The sequence below is a fragment of the Nelumbo lutea genome, chromosome 7, assembly GCF_056320005.1.
Source record: "Nelumbo lutea isolate HS-2025 chromosome 7, American lotus-T2T, whole genome shotgun sequence".
Classification (NCBI taxonomy): Eukaryota; Viridiplantae; Streptophyta; class Magnoliopsida; order Proteales; family Nelumbonaceae; genus Nelumbo; species Nelumbo lutea.
In genome coordinates this window covers 56,460,460-56,478,077 of record NC_142690.1, presented here as the reverse complement: position 1 = coordinate 56,478,077, position 17,618 = coordinate 56,460,460, and the positions used below count along the sequence as shown (strand labels likewise).

General features: G+C 33.1%; 1 protein-coding gene across 4 annotated transcripts; it reads left to right on the top strand.

The window, feature by feature from the left end:
• The first annotated feature begins 12,941 nt into the window (after window positions 1–12,941).
• LOC148846503 (uncharacterized) lies at window positions 12,942–17,156 on the top strand. Of its 4 annotated transcripts, none has more exons than XM_088954043.1 (7): window positions 12,942–13,329; window positions 13,754–13,862; window positions 14,420–14,643; window positions 14,795–15,022; window positions 16,324–16,404; window positions 16,497–16,556; window positions 16,798–17,156. In XM_088954043.1, exons 2-7 carry the CDS (start codon window positions 13,772–13,774, stop codon window positions 16,921–16,923), a joined length of 810 nt encoding a protein of 269 aa, XP_088810169.1. In that variant the 5' UTR covers window positions 12,942–13,329; window positions 13,754–13,771; the 3' UTR covers window positions 16,924–17,156. The 4 variants fall into 4 exon arrangements, with proteins under 4 accessions (XP_088810169.1, XP_088810171.1, XP_088810170.1 ...); XM_088954045.1 differs by having other exon boundaries at window positions 12,961–13,091; XM_088954044.1 differs by having other exon boundaries at window positions 12,972–13,117.
• The last annotated feature ends 462 nt before the right edge of the window (window positions 17,157–17,618 follow it).

Below are 17,618 nucleotides of genomic sequence, written 5' to 3'. Positions count from 1 at the left end.
CACGGTTGATAATATCAGCCCAAGTGTTAATTACACGACCTTGACTGTCAACTACAGATTGGTTGAAATTGAAACCATTTAGGTTGAAAGCCATGGTGCTGATACCTAAAGCAGTAAACCAGATACCTATTACAGGCCAAGCAGCTAGGAAGAAATGTAAAGAACGAGGCTGTTGCTGAATTTGCTCCAAGGTAAGTTCTTCAGCCTTGTGCAGAAGCTTCTTCCTGTAATCCTTCCAAGAGGGTGGAAGTTTGGCAATGATTGCTCCCACTTCGAAAGATTCAGGATTGATGATGTCAAATGATCGAATTTTGTTGACTATCACCTGTAGTTCATGAACTTGCTCCACTATGGGTTTATGGTCGTTCATGGTGAAGTCAAAGTATTTTGCAATAAAATACTTATTCATACCTGCTTCTTGCACCTTGTATTTGAATTTCAGGGCCTTTTAGATTTCTTTTGGAGATGTAAGTTCCTTGTAGAAGTTGTAGAGCTGATCTAATAAGGCACTTGATATGTGTCATCGACACAGAAGTGAGTCATCTTCTCGTTTTGCTCTTTCTTTCTTTAGTTTTTCTGAGTCTTTGTCAGTGGGTTCAGGAAGTGATTGCATATTCGAGTCCAGTAGATAGTATAGTTTTAGTGTGGTCAGAAAGAAGATCATCTTGTCTTGCTATCGGATGAAGTTTGCTCCATCGAACTGGTCTAGTCGAACAAGATCTTGGTTCATCATCTTGATCGAAATCATGCTTGCTTCCGCCTCCATTGCAAAATAACGTTCTAAAATTGTTGGAAAATGGGGTCACTGTAACTTTGGAGGAGAAGCTTTGAAGCGCGTCTGAAGACACTATCTTTAGAATGTTATTTGCCCCCACTCAGTTTCACTGAGTTTGCTGTTGGGTTCACAGGCAAATCCGTTCCCAGGATACAACAGATCCTTGGGCGAGAATCTGTAACCAGCAAAGTTGAAGAATCTACTGAGAGAGAGAGAGAGAAAGTGGATTTCGAAAATGTGTGTTTTTGGAGTCTGATTCATGCTCCTTAAATAGTTTATGCAGAGGTATGAAGAAAATGTAGGTCCTGGTTTAGAGAAGGCACCTTGAACAGTCACAATTTCAAATATTGTGATTGTTTAAATAATAGTTAACAGCTAATGACTGTTAACTTAGAATTGTGCCTCTTAATCACACCCGCGTGCGCGCGCATTGTGCGGTATCAAACCCCCATACTCTCCTCTACTATTTCTAAGGAGTGTTAAATCAATTCCTATTAAAATACTGAAAATAAAGCTTATAATTTTCCAATGTGGGACGAGTTCAAAATTGGGTTTTGTAAGAGAAGAGCTAATTTTTCAATCAAGTGTGTAGGTAGAATTTCTCATGTAATTGACCAACCAAACCCATTGGATTTAATCTCTTATGAGATTAAAATCCAACACTGAGCTTTTACCTTGGAAAAATCACCCGAGTTGCACCGTCTCTGTGATTTAAACTTGAGACATGGGTTAAGCTCTCAGATCAGTTAGTGTTTGCAACCCATCATGACCTAGCATGTCAAACTGCTCAAATTGTCACTTGGAGAGGAGAATGAGTTTGTTTTACCCTAAACCCAAGAATTCTAAAGCTTAGTTTGGAAAGAGTATAAATACAGATATGTGCATTACAAATACAAGATTTTGCACTATACATATTAGTATCTGTACTCCTTCCAAACTAAGCCTAAATGAAAAATAAAACAAAAAGAAAAGGTTGAATGTGATCCAAATTCATCAAATTGGATGATCAAACTAAAGAACCATTAGGATTATTATTAAATGGTTAAAATTAAATAATTTTAGGGTAAAAGGCTTAGACATACCCTGAGTTTTCATAAATTGACTTAAACATATCCTAAATAAAATTTTCAAATAGACATATATACTCTATATACTCTATGGAAGAAGAAGAAGACGACTTAAATTCTATAATGCTTTTAAAGTTCTTATACCTTGAAAAACCTTGGTGGAAAACCAAACTTTGATTAGTTGGACACATGGAGAAAAGGTAGCCATAATTGAAAGCTAAATGTTGATATAGGAGAGAGAGAGAGAGAAGCATCGAAGCCACGTATGCTGAAATAATATGGTTTGGAAAAGTTGAATTTAATCTTTGAACAAGGTTTGAACGTAAAACTGGAATCTGCTTCTTTATTTTTTATTTTTATCAAGTTGAAATTAGTAGCACATTTTATTGAAATTGGGAGAGATAGAGAATATAAGGTTTGTGTTTGTTTTTGATGAAAAATTCATTGTTGTAAAACTCAATGATGGGTCTAAAATTTTAGTGGGCCATTGGAGTATTTTTTATGTGATAATCGATGTAAATGTACATCCATTATTTATATTTATTATTAATGGAAAAATCAACTGATGGGAAGGATTGCCTCGAGTGAACCGGGTGTGGAGTTTTACATCGGTTTGTATTATTTACCCGGTAAAATAAATACATGTAAATGCGAATCCACAACGGAGTTTTACATGGATTCGCATTTACACTGCAAACAAACATGTACCAAAGAAAAGCGGAGGTTCACTAATTTGCAAACCATGGTCGTTGGGCATGTTAGGCATCATTGTGTTGGGTGCCTGTTTTCCCACCTCATCAACACCATATAGGAAATTAGACTTCATCAAATCAAACTGTAACCCTGTTTGGTTGAGTTCATTAGATATAAACGTTTTGTATTATCTTTTGTTTTGGGTTATGTGAAATTCATTTGGTCTCGTTCGTTTTTTGGATTCGCGGGGGGAGGGGGAGTCGGTCAATGGGATTATGGTTCTCATTGACCACTTTTCCCATGTATATGTAGGACCCATCTTGAATGTAGGTAACTTTTCTACATGAGGGAAAAGTTGGAAATAGTGTTAGACAATTTTTCTTATTCTAACAATATGATTATTTTATAGATAAAAGAGTCATTGTATAATTTAGGGTCACTTACTAAAACACCCCTTGTAGTTTCATAGAATTATTAAAATCTACTCTATAGTTTGCAGTTTATTAAGACACCCCTTATATTTTGCAACCAATTTACTTAATTGACATTCCATTAGATGGGTGTGAAAAATGACAATTTTGACCTTAACATCTCATCACAAAAATGGAAATATCATTCTTTGTCCATTTTAAAACACAGGCAACAACTCTATTCAATAAAATTTGTTGTCTATTTGAAGAAAGAAGACATGCCATTGTCCATGAAGAACCATAGATACCATTGTTCTCTCTTCTTCATTTTGCTGAAGCCAACATTTGTTGATAGATCTGAAAATCAAACCTTATTTCTTTCTAGAAATTTGATGTAAAGTTTTAGGGGTATCTTCAAAATAAAAAGGCATGGACTCATGCCCTTAAAAAACATTTTCCACTCTATTTTTATGGTCATGTTACCATTTTTAGACAAAAAATACAAAAGATTCTTAATAGAAGGTCAATTAAGTAAATTGGTTGCAAACTATAGAGGTGTTTTAGTAAAATGCAAACTATAGGGTAGGGTTTAGTAAAATTGTGAAACTATAAGGGGTGTTTTAGTAATTAACTATATAATTTTCTTAAGGTTTTATTCATTTACAACTTTGTAACTTACCTGGGTAAGCGTGCATACCCAATTATATGTTTTCTAGGTAATATTTACTTGGGTAAGTTCACTTACCCATGTTCTTTTGATCCCTAGGATTCCCAGATAAGTAACAAAATAATGACATTTAAAAAAACTAATATTAAAATGGGTAAAGTTATCCTATTATGTTTGATAAAAATTTCCTCGGGTGGATGGAAAAGTTACTCACTCACATGGGAGATGAGTGAGTTTTACCTAGGAAAGTGAAACTGATTTTACCGTGGGTAAATGTTATCCAGGCAACTCACTTACCCAAGTAAATAGCTTTCAGAAAAATGAACAGGATTAGAGGAAATACCACTTTTACATTTCCTACGGGGGGTGGGGTAAATAGCAATGGTTAAATCTTGGCACTTTGTGCCCGACCTGTTTTCTTCCTTTTATCAAGTGTAAATGGAATGTCAACATAGTCATCGTTTCTTCAAAGGCCTTGTTCATTTATCAATACGCAGGTAATGCGCTTATTCGGCAAGTGATTCTTAGGCAAAAGTTGTCCATAGACTTTTGGAGCCAATGCTTAATCACACTTCCACTTACCCAAATAGGTGGGAGAGGATTAAAGTTTTTGGCAGGTGGATAAGTAAATAGGAGAGTATTAGTCAAGGTTTTTAAAATCGACTCAGAGAATGAACTGGTCAAGGGTCTGGTTCCTGGGTCAAACGGTCTGATAATTCGAATTCAATGATCAGTCTGTTTTGACAAAAAAAATAAAAAAAAACGGTTAAAACCGTTGAATGGGTGGAAGGTTCGAATGCCCCAGTCAGCGGTTTACTAACCAAATCAACATTTTTTTTGCAAATATCCAGTTTTGGGGAAAAACGGAATGATCACCTAACTGGTTCCCAGTTTTTTCGGTCCAGTTCGATTTTGAAAACCATGGTATTAGTCACTCGCTTGTGCCCCCCTTCCCTCCCTTCAAATAAATTCATTTATCTTGTAAGATCATTGGGCCTCACATATGACCTGCTGACCTGCTGTAGAGTCTGGATGAGTTTACATCTCCACCCCACAACGCCCCACACCACATCCTCGTCATGTATTGGGAACATCTCCCGATGATAATACCAGGATCGATGATATCATCGGAAGATATTCCTAATATACGGCGGGAATGTGGTGTGGGGCGGAGATGTGAACTCAGTCTGGATATCCTGCCAGAAAAACACGTTCCAACAATCCCACGACATGACCTGATACTACACATCCCATACATTGCTCATCCTAATTAATGGTGTATCCTGGTCTCATGATAAGATGCGCGGTGTCAGATGATGTTGGGACGTGTTTTGCTAGTAAGAGATCTCGGCTCCTTGATTTGTCCCTAATAGGTTGAGCAGGGGCCAAGCTGGATTAAGCTTAACACATAATAAAAATATATATAGACCAAGCCTAGGCTTGGTTTGAATTGGGTCAGGTTTCAGGACTACGCCCAAAATTTTTAGGCCGGGACAAGATTTTCTGAATAAAAACAATATATTATATTATTTAGGTCAAATAAAAAGTTTTATAGGATTAATGCGAAAAAAATATTCGATAAACCATTATATGCACATTGGTTTTAAATAAAACGAATTGATGAAACAAAATTTCATGTAGTCGATCAATATAGTTGGGATTAGGGATGTTAATGGTCGAGTTTAGCATTGGTTTGCCTCAGCACTAATCCAACCCTCCAATGTCAACTTGAGCCTTATCCAACCCGGCCCAAAAATTCATATTTCCGGAAACAACCTGACCCTATATGGTCAAACTCGACACAGACCTGACCTAATCAGTAGGATTTCGATTGTATTTAATGCATTTTCAAAATTTAAAAGCCATTAATTTAAGTTAGGAATTTGTTTTATAGATCGTAACGTGTCATTTTTTCCATTTAAAATAAAGAAGAAAACCAAAAGGGGTAATAGCAAATAAGGCCAATTTTGGGGGTTTAATAGCAATAAAAGTAATATATTTAAAAAAAATTCAAAAATATGTTAACTTCTTAAAAATAATATCAGTAAAGGGCAAAAACACTGTTCATCTTCTCCCATTTGTTCACCAGAGCCGTTATCTACCGCTGCTCACCGCCATCTGCCACCGTCGTTTGCCGCCGCCTCCGACAATGCTGCCGGAGGTGGCCAGAGGCAAAGGTGGTGGCGGCGACACTAGTGGTTTCTTTGTTCAACGCCACCACCTCCGCCCACCTCCGCCTCCGCCTCCGGCAACGTCGCCGGAAATGGGTGGAGACAGAGGTGGTGGTGGCGATGGCGGCGGCGGGCGGCAGCTCTAGTGAACAAATGGCAAGAAGAAAAAGATGAACAATGTTTTTTTCCCTTTATTGATATTTTTTTAAAAAAGTTAACATATTTTTGAATTTTTTTTAAATATATTACTTTTATTGATATTAAACCCCAAAAGTTGCCCTTATATGCTAGAAACCCAAACCAAAATTAACATGTAAAGAAATCTAGACTTTACAATTATAGAGTTAGAACTTAGAAGTCAAAAAAGTTACAAGAATACAAATGCAGAGGTATCATGACCCAGTGGAGTGGATTGGTCAAAACCCAAACCCAATTTGAAAAAAAAAAAAAAATCAAAACCCTAACCCACCCTAAAGACAAATATGCTTGATTCTAACCCGAGGGTGGGTCAAGCTGAATTTACCATTTAACCTGACCCATTGACATCCCTAATTATGATAAGGAATGAACTATGATGATCGATGATGAAACCAACTAAACAATTACATAATTCAATCATTTTATTTGTAAATTATTACTAAATGATAAAATAATAATAATAATAATAATAACAATAATAATAATAATAATAATAATAATAATAATAAATGAAAGTGGGGACAAAAAAACTAAAGTGTTATTTTCCCAGAATTCAAAGCAAACGCTCTTAAGTCTTTTTCCTTCCATCCATTCACCTTAATAAAAGTGGGTTCCTTCACGGGCTACTACTCAACTACTTACTACCGTAAGAGAAGTGGGCAATTTCTATGATGCCGCAACCAAGAACCATAGCCCCAGTTGTCGGTCTTCAAGTTAGATCTCATCCCCATCCCTATCCGTGATCCGTCCATCATGAGAAAATTAATGTAGATGAAGATTTAAAATATTCCGATCAGATCTAGAGAGAATGACGGTTCAGCCCAGGGTCAGAATTTCTAGGCCCATAGAATAGGTGCTAGCTCGGAATTGATGCCAATTTATGAGTGGATATTGGTATTTGACATTTTGAATGTTTATGGGTCTTAGTGGAATTCAAAAATCTGCATTGGGCCTGTCTATACTTTTCTGAAAGATCTATTACCATAGCATCTGCTGCATAATCTACATAGTTCATTTGGTAGGGTACCTACTTGATGGGTCCCTGTTCTAACCAATCGAAACATATAATTAGAATCAATAATTAGTCCATTGAACATTAAGGTGGCGATATAATTTTTTTTTTTTTACATTTTTGAGGCTGAATAAATAAGGTTGTTTGTGTCGGATCAAACCTTGAGCATATGAAATTCCCTGATTTTACAATTTAGCCCTAGAATAGACTATTTGGCCATTTTGAGTTCAATTTGCACTATTTCATAAAAAACAGTTTATCAAATTCAAAATAATATTGAAATAATACAAATACAAATATTAATATAATAATTAATAATTAATACCAAATAAAGATTAAAATAATTAATAAAAATTAATGAAATTAATAATTAAAATGAATAAAATTTAAAAAACATACTTAATAATTAATAAAAATATTAAAATATATAACATTTATTAATAATTATCAGGAAAATAATATATGAAAAAGTAATAATATATTTAATACTTAATAAAAAATAAAATATTTAATAACTAATACAAATAAAAATGATAAAAATTTTAAAAATTGTCAGCCATGTCCACAGGATGAGCTTCCCTAGTTCCCAAGATCATGTGGTTATTTCTAAAATGGGATTAGGAACTCCACAAGCCGAAGGGTCAGCCATGTCCTTGGGATGAGCTTCCCAAGATCATGCAGTTATTTTTGAAATGGGATTAGGGACCCATTAGGCTGCTTTTGGAAATGGTGCAAATGGAGTGTAAATTCTGATTTATGGTAAAGTTGCACTCTAGTTCACTTTTCCCTGTGTTTGGCAACTTACATTTATGCATTGACAAATGATAGATCAATGCATATTTACATTGATAATAAGATGTAAAAATACATCAATAAAAAAGAAGTAAATTTGCATTCAAGTGGGCTTTTGGTAAAAAAAAAAAAAAGCATATGCTTTATTGGAATTCATGTTTGCATCCATTACCGCTAAAAATCTGTTTGGTAAAAAGGTAAAATTGTTAGTGCAAAACTAACCCAATTTTGTAATTTATATGAACCATTTTATACTACATATTTGCATTCACACTTATTTGCATTGTTTCCAAACGCAGCCTTAGTAACCTAATATAATCCCTCTATCAAATGAGATAAGGAACCCAATGCAAATCAATGGCATCACAATAATGGAGAAAAAATGTTTACCCCACACCACAGATCGGGATTCGGGGAAACCTAAAACTCTAGGACCGAGGATAAGACAAGAATGGTATTTGTTTACCCCACACCACCTTCGACCCTGAACTAGCCCTGACTATATTATATTACATAACATATATAAAACTATTATTATATATTATATTGTATAATATAATATAATATAAGATAATATAAAATAGTTTTAAGTATATTTAAAAAAATAAAGAAATTATAAACGTACAAATAGAAATGAACGGGGCAGCCCTCTCCTTCTCCCTTTCCCCCTTCTCTCTTCTCTCCTTTCCCCCTTACCTAGACCTGGCAAAAAGTTGGCCCTACTCGTGAACCCGACCCAACCCAATCCAACCCGAAAAAATAGAGTTAGGGTCTCATAAGTAGTTACCCGAATGTGAAAATGGACCGATTCAACCCGAAAAAAACTGGGTTGGGTTGGGTTGCATCATAGGCCAACCCGTTGACCCGATTGTCAAATCTAATTGGGATTATTTATGCATTGTTAGAAGTTCCCACTCTTTAATTTTTTGTATTTAGTCTTTACTTTTTATTGTTTACTCTTTAAATTGTTAAATGTTCAAATTTTTTATTTTATATTTGGAATTTTAAGGTTAATTCTTTTAATTTTGATGACATTTTTCATGTAATTTTTCTTTATTTTTTTAAATTTCAATTTTTTTTTGGGATGATCTAAATTGACCCATGGGTCAATCCTAACCCGAACATTTAGGGTTAGGGTCTAGCATTTGACAACCCAACCTGAATCAACCCGAAATACCTTGACCCAACCCGAACCCAAGCCACCCAACCTAATTGCCAGGTCTATTGGCCTTACCCCTTTCTAGTTCTCTCATTCACTCTCTTTCTTTCCTCTTCTTCCCTACCTAGCCTACCCATTAAGCCATGTGGCAAGGTAGATTTGGTTTTATAATATCTAGCCCCCACCTTCCCCTAAATTATCTCTAATTCCTATTTGTCCTCTCCCACTTTTGATCTATACCTATCTAAAGAAAGTTTGAATTAAAAATTTAAGAATTATTTAAATATTATAATAAAATTATGTATTAAATTTAAAATATTTATTATGAACACAAAAATAATATTTTTTATGGATTATTCAATTTAATAACTAAATAATATTTTAAAATTTAAATGACAAAATTATTTAAATATTATTCACATAATAAAAATTTAAAACTAAAATATATTATTTAGATATTTCAATAACTAAATACTTTAAATAAAAAACTCTAAAAATAGCTAAATAATTATATAACATAATATTGAATATTACATATTATAATAGATTTCATAATATTTGAATTAACAATATAACAAAATTATATAATAACAATATAAATTATAATTTAATATTATTAAATTCAATAAATAATTAATATTTTAAAAATATAAGTAATTACATTATTTGATTAACTAAATAATATTGTAAATAATTAATTTTTAAATATGTTAAATATAAAAAAATTAATAAGTAAATCGTATTTTGGATATTAATTAAAAATAGATTAAATAAGGAGATTATGTAATAACTTTAAAAAAATAATATTTTTGAAATATTTATCTATTTATTATATATTTGTATACACTAAAGTTAATATTTATTGTATTTTTAGTAATTATTTATTGTATTTGTGATAAATATATTTTTGACAATTATGTATAAATATAGTTTTGCTGTGTTATTTAACAAAAAAATTTCAATAATTATTAAAGATAAAAATGTTATTATTTAAGTTTTAAATTTAATTTATTGTACTTTTTGGATTTATTATATTTTTGTTATAATTTATTGATTAATATTTGTTGGAGATTAAACTATTATTGGATATTACACTATTTATTGACTCATTTAATATGTTTTTAGTATTTATTGTATTTTCATAATTATTGTATTCATTGTATATTTATTGGTTATTTGTTGTATTTTCATTATAAATCTATTTTTAATAATTATGTATTTTTTCTATAAATTCTCAATAATTATTGGAGATTAAACTATTGCTATTTACTAGAGACTTCACAATTAATTTAGCTAAAACTAAGAGTGTTCATGGGTCATTTTGGATCGGTTGAAGGTTGTTTGGCAAACTAAACCAACTTGGTTGGGTTGGGGAGTTGGTCACCTGAAACTAGATGATCATGAGTCGGGTAGACCAATGGGTTGGCTTGGCTCGACCCATTCTAAATCGGTCTTGGACAACATTTTAAGCCCACAGGCTCAAGCTTGGGCTTTAGACATAGGGCTTGACTAGTTTTTGGGATGGGCTCAGGCTTTTCCAAATAAGCCCATCCCAAGCCTGACCCGATAATTTTATATATAGCAAAAATATAATATACATTAATAATGCATAAAATATTTATTATATAATAACAAAATTAATAGTGAAAAAGGTATTATATATTATAATATATAGAACAATATAAAATTTATAATATAATATTAATAATGTATAATTAATATAATATAAAATATTTGTCTAGATTGGGCTTCGAACTTGGGTTCAAGATCTAGGCCTGATGGTCTGGCTAGGCTTAGGCTTAGGCCTGGTCATTTTCTGTTCATAAAGAGGAAAATCTCAGCTTGAGACTACCTGTGTATAGGTCTATATGAAATTGACCAATTGTTAGTTAAAATTAGCCAACTCGGGTTGTATCAATTTGGTCAATCGACTCAAAAGATTTAAACTTAAAAGTTAATTGTAAAATTCAAAATTATAGTAGTATTATTAAAAATAAATAAATAAATAACTTAAATTTATAATAAAAAATATTTTAGATTAAGAAATATGAGAAATTTTCCACTTTCTGTATTAAAAATCATATTAAAAATATAAAATATTTATATATATCTATGGTCAAGTTGGTTCGATTTTGGTTAGTTTACAAATGGTCAAAGTTAGGTTGGATTGGTCAAAGTTAGGTTTGATTAGGAAATTACTGAACCAAAGCTAACAAAAAAAAAAAGAAAAAAAGAAAAAGAAAAATGACCAACTCAAATCAAATTAGGTCGGGTTGGTTGGTTTCACCAATTTGATAAACCATCATAGCTGAAATTAATTATTGTTATTTTTATATTACAAAAAATTATTAAAAGTAGTATATAAAATATAAATAATTATTAGTTATTTAAAAAATTAAAATATAAAACAATTGTATATTCTTATATATTTGTATTGTCTTATATTCGCTTTACAAAGTGCGATGTGCATCGCATTATTTAATGACTACTTAATATATTTTTACTAATTATTGTATTTTTTTTCATTATTAATATATTTTCAATAATTGTGTATTTTTACTATAAATTTTCAATAATTATTGGAGATTAAACTATTGTTATTTATTAGAGATGAGATTATTGATTTAGTTGAAATTATGAGTGTTTATGAGTTGGTTCAATTCGGTTGTAGGCTGTTTGGCCAACCAAATTGACTTGGTCAAGTTGGGGGAGTTGGTGAGTTGAAACCGACTAACCATTTGTGAAACCGACCCACTCACATTGTATCAGTTTGGGTTGACCTTTTCGTTTGGTCACTTGGTTCAAAAGATTTAAACTAAAAAATTAAATTTAAATTTTTAAAAATTTAGTGCAATTATTAAAAAATAAATTTATGATATAAAACATTTTAAACTAAGAAATATGAGAGGTTTCCCACTTTTTCATATTAAAATTTATATTTAAAATATAAAATATTAATATATATCAATGGTCGGGTCATCCGATTTTGGTTGGTTTACAAATGGCCAAAGCAAAACTGGTCCAATTTAGTCGAGTTGGGAAATGTTTGAACCAAAGCCGACCTAAAATATTAGAACTCCAACCAACTTGGGTCGAGTTGATCAGGTTGGTCGGTTTCATTAGTTTGATGAATAAACCTAACTAAAATTAATTATTGTTATTTTTGCATTATAAAAAATTTATTAAAAGTAATATAAAAAATATACATAATTATTAATTATCTAAAAAATTGAAAATATAAAACAATTGTATATTCTTATGTGTTTGTATTAGGGTCATTACTAGCACACACCTTATAGTTTTACAAATTTACTTAAGCCTACCTTATAGTTTTCATTTTAATAAAATATCCCATATATTTTACAACTTATTTACTTAATCAATATTTCATTAAGGAGTGTTTGTTTTGCCATTAGCCCCATGATTTTTTATTCCAAAAATACTCTTAACACTTTTTTGTATAGAAAACAAAATTGACCAAATATAACCAATAGAGTGGTTGCTCATGTCTTATTAGGGACAAAAATGATATTTTTTTATTTTCTTTTGATTAAATTTATTTAAATGAATATTAGGGTTGATATGTCATTTTCCATTGTTATCTAATGGAAGATTGATTAAATTCATTGCAAATTATAAATGGTGTTTTGGTAAAATACAAACTATAGGATAGATTTTAATAAATCCATAAAACAATAGGGAGTATTTTAGTGAATAACTCTTTTTATTATTTAGCTTTTGCTTAAGAGGGTCCCCACTAATATGGTTTTAAGTAGATAAATACACAACAAGAAATGAATGGGACCAGTAGGGCAAATTCGAGGGTCCTCGTTCCCGCGATGGGAATGGGGTTGAGATTTTACACCCACTGACCCACCTTCGGCGCTGAACTAGAAATGAACGGGACCAGGTAGGGCAAATTCGGGGCGGGGCATTTTAGTTCCGGGTCGGGTAGGAGCACGGAAAAATCGGACCCGCCCCGTTTCCATCAAAGAAGAAGTTTGAGGAGTTACGGTACGGTACGCTTAGTTGAAACTAGAAACGGATTGTTTGTTGGCTAGTTTAAGACTTCAGAAAGGAAGACAGATGAGACGGACTGAATCGCGGCCTTCTCTGTTTTTACTCGCGGAAGCTCTTCCCTTCTAGCGTTATTTCTTGTCTTATTGACTTCTTGTTCGACCCTTTTGCGCCGAGTTGTTTTCGGAAATTACTTCTTGTTTTTCTGTTGAAACTTTTTCTTTTCTTGATTAATTTGATTAGCTGACTTGCGAAACCGAAGCAGAAGACTAGGGTTTCTGTTTCCGTTCTCATAGTTGATCTCTGATTCTTCTAATTAGAAGTTTAGAACCCTACTCTTAGAGGTTTTCTCCTTTGTAATAATCGAAGTAGGTTTGTTTTTTCCTTAAACTCCCTTTTTTCTTACTTTTCATTGTTTTATTAATTGAACAAGTTAATTTACTTCAGCTGAGATTTATATGATTGAACGCGTAATCGCTGATTCAAAAAACTGCTAATTTGAATTTGAACATGAATCTGATTCTCTTTTTTCTTCATAATCTGTATAATTGAATTTGGAGATATTGTTCGAATTTCATCTTGTGTTTTACGTGATTTTAAGGTTGACCAAATCTGTTTTTATTAGATATGGATGAAAGCTGGTATTTATGGAATCTTTTAATGAGAACTTTGAATGATTGTTTTTTGTTATTTTGTTGAATCATATTTTGTTTTTAGTTCTTTTTTTTTTGGTATTTCTTTGTTTTTCCTAGATATGTTTTGATTGATCTGTAAACTTATTGGTACTTGTAGGTTATTGATTTGAGCAAGATGAATACAGCAGTTGTATCGTTGTTCTTTGCCTTGCTGATGCCGTTGACAATTGTGAATGCGAGGAATATTTTGAGGTTACAATATGTTGGTAAGAAAAGTAGATAACAATTTTGTTGATTGTCTGTGGCCTATTCATCTTACAGTATGCCAGGCAACAGGGTTTATGTCAAGATAATGATGAAAAGAATTTAAGATCGGTTTCAACAAATTCATCATATCTATTGATATATACTGTTCTTTTGCATGGGTTTGTGTATTAGGAACCACTGAAGGTGGTCTTCTTTTTCATTTTAAGCTAAAATTAAAAGAATGATATCTCTTAAATTACCCATGTATTAGCTTCCTTTGATTGATCTCAGAATAAAATGTTAGATTTTGTAGTTTTATTGTTACTAATGAAAATCCTTTCCTTCATTGCTGTTTTACTGCACCTACGAAGGAAACTAAATAGCATGGAGCCATGGACTAATTTAATTAAAAATAGAGAAAATGGACAGGATAGTTTTCATCAGACTGTTCAATGCTTTTAGTCAATGCACATTGGTATTTATACTTGCTTTTTATTTTGCAATGGGGTACACATATTTTGTAACCTTACTGAATTGACCTTAACAAGTATGGGATTGTGGCCATCATCTTATGCAGGAATTTCAATCAAGGGTGGTGTTACCTCCACCTTTCGGGGTTCAGAAGTATCAGCTTCCAGAGTCCTTCCTTCGACTGAATTATCATCAGATCTTATCTGTTTTTCATGTTTGGAATCTTCTCGAATGATTGAAAAAGTATTAAATGATCCCGAGTTACCGGATAAAATTAGCATGTTAAGAAATGAGGTCTGCCACGTTCTGCCTACTGATTTACGTGTAAAGGTATGAACTTTGGCATAAATTCTTAACTTATGGTTCAACAGCATTTATTGATTTTTTTTACCTTAAAAAACAGCATTTATTGATTTTTTTTACCTTAAAAAACAGCATTTATTGATTTTTTTAATAGAAATTCCTTTTGCCTACACTGCAGTGTGATGAGATATTGGAGATGTACACCAATCAAGCTATTGTGTTTCTTCAAGTGTATTTTAGTGAAGAAAATCTTTGCAACAGCACAGGGTTGTGCCCTTCAGATTCTGATATACTTAAGGTGGCAAGCCTTGGCAAGGGTCAACAGTTACCTGAAGTGGAACCAATGCACGATTTGACGAGTAAACTGGTGAAGCGTCTTTCTATGTCACATGAGTCCACTGATAAGGTAATTGCCATCTTAACCATTGCTTTCTTTGGGGAGTGAGTTGGTGCTTATTAAGTTAGATATACATTTTTGACCATGTGCAGGAAAATTTTTGTTTTTTTTGTTTTTTTGTTTTTTACATTTTCTTCCCTAGGAAAATTTACATGGATAAGAATTGGTTTTGATTTTTCCTAGAACCCTATGCTATGTCTGAGTTATTTGTGGTTGTGGGCCAACTAGAGTTGATCTTGTTGTCTTATTTGAAGGCTAGTATGTTGTTTGGAGAAGCGGGAAGAGAATCCCATTTCTGCAACATAAATTACACATGACAGCAGGGGGGAGACAGGAATTTTTTATAAGGGGGGCCAACCATTGGGTGGAAAGTGGGGGGAGGGAAGAAACTAGCATGGAAAAATGTACTATGTGTGGAGATTTCTGGACCATAGGGGGGGCCATGGCTCCCCTGGGTCCACCCTTGGCTCCGCCCCTGCATGACAGCTTTGGACAATGTTGGTCCTGGCTATCCAGAGTTTTTAGAGGGGTGGACTAGATCCAGATCTGGCATTTTCTTGCCTGAAGTGGCTTCTCTCAGATTTGGACCTGCATTTTTATGTTTCAGTGTGAGATATTACCATTTCACTAAGCAATAGCCACTTCATTTCCATGTCACCCTCTATCCAAATGGAAACTTCCAGCATCTTAACTCTCTTCACATGGAAAGTCTTACCTTTTGAAGGGTTATGGTTATTCATAAGAACAGAAGCCTTGAAGACCAAGATATATTCTTTAACTTGTCTTCTTTAGCTTGCTCGCCTACTATTTATTTGAGCACTCTGAAGGTGACTAAGATTCTGTTATAGCACATTTTCCACAAAGGCATCCTTGTTAGTGCAATTTATTTTGGTTGGTGGCAGGCTAAAAGTATGTATCTTGGACCTCTCACCTAAGATTTCTCCTCTCTCAGAGATGCTACTTTGAGACACTGTGCTGAAATCGCACTGTATTAGGGTTGGTTTCACCTGATTATATAGAATGACCTTACAACCTCTTTCTTTTCTTCTTTTAATCAGTGAAATGGCCTTACACATCTTATTCATATCATGTAAACAGTTCCAACCTAAAAAGTATAGACATTTACATCAATATATGCATAAAGTGGCATGAGAAAAGGAAAATTACCCTTCTATTTTTCAAAATTGTAAGTAAAAAGCATGTGCCTAGTTTACTCATTTGAAGTTTAAGGTGACTGGTAATTTCCTCATAATACATATTCTAAGCCTCTCTATTGTCCATGAGAGCTAACTATGCCATATTTTCTACAGTTATCAAATAACAGAAGCTGTGCTGCTTGTCATGAAGCGATGGATGAGATACATGATGAGTTGGAAGACCCTGAGAAGAAGGTAATGACTTTGGATTGGATAGATGAATTACATAGACTTTTAGCTTTTCATTTATTGTCATATTGTCTCAGTCGCTTGTTTGTAATTTACAGATTGAGGTCATTCGTGCATTGCTCAAGGCTTGTGAGAATATTGATGGTTATGTCAAACAAGTGAGTGAATCCTTGTTCCTTAGGCTCAGTTTGGAAGGAGTACAAATGCAAATATGTATGGTACAAATACAAGTAAAATAATACAAAATATAAGGTTTTACACTACATATTTTCATTTGTACTCCTTCCAAACTGAGCCTTAATAAAACTTGGGTCCAGGAGAAAAACTGCATCTTTTCCTTCTGTTTTTATTTAAAACTGACAAGAAATGAAATATTCTTATATTCTTACGCTTTTGCAGTGCAAAAGGATGGTTATGAAATATGGTCCTTTGGTTTTGACAAACCTGGAGAAGTACTTGAGTGACAATGATCTGTGTAGCATGCTTCATGTGTGTGAAGCCCATCTGCTCCACGCTTCTGAGTAAAGATTGAAGGTATTTGATCTGCATTTGGAATTCTGAAATCAGCTCAGATGCTAATACGATCTTTGAATGGATCATGTGTGAATAGAATACGTTGAAATGGTTTGGTTCTGATGTACATAAGTATGTTTCAGTTTGCTTGTACAGCCATAATTTCCACATCTTAAAAAAAAAAACTCAACATCTTGATACGTTTTATGCAGATGAAGGTGATAAATGGTTTCATTTGCCTATAATCATTAGATTTGATCAAAATATAATTCACAAACTCGTAATAGATAAAATGATAAAAGTTCCATCAGTCGATTAGATTTGGAAGGCCTATCTCTTAAGCAAGGTTCAAAATATAGACACTATCGGGTCAGCCACTACAGGGGTTGTATCGGGTCAGCCACTGGTTTAGAGGGTAGTCGGGTTTTAAACCAGCCCCTCTGAACTGATTAAAAAAAAAAAAGTAAACATAAAAAAAAACACCGATACATGGCCATGTTGATACTTAGAACCTTGCTTTTAAGGGAATTGATTAGTAGAAGAGTAGGCAATCCAGACTTGGGGTGTAACTGAGCTGAGTCCACTTGCAACTTGCGAGCTACTCCAAGTAGTTAATCCGAGTCCAGTTCGAGCTTCACAATAGTCAGCTCTGGTGTTTTCAACCCGCCATTGCGAGCTATAATCTAGTCAAGTTGGAGCTTCACAAT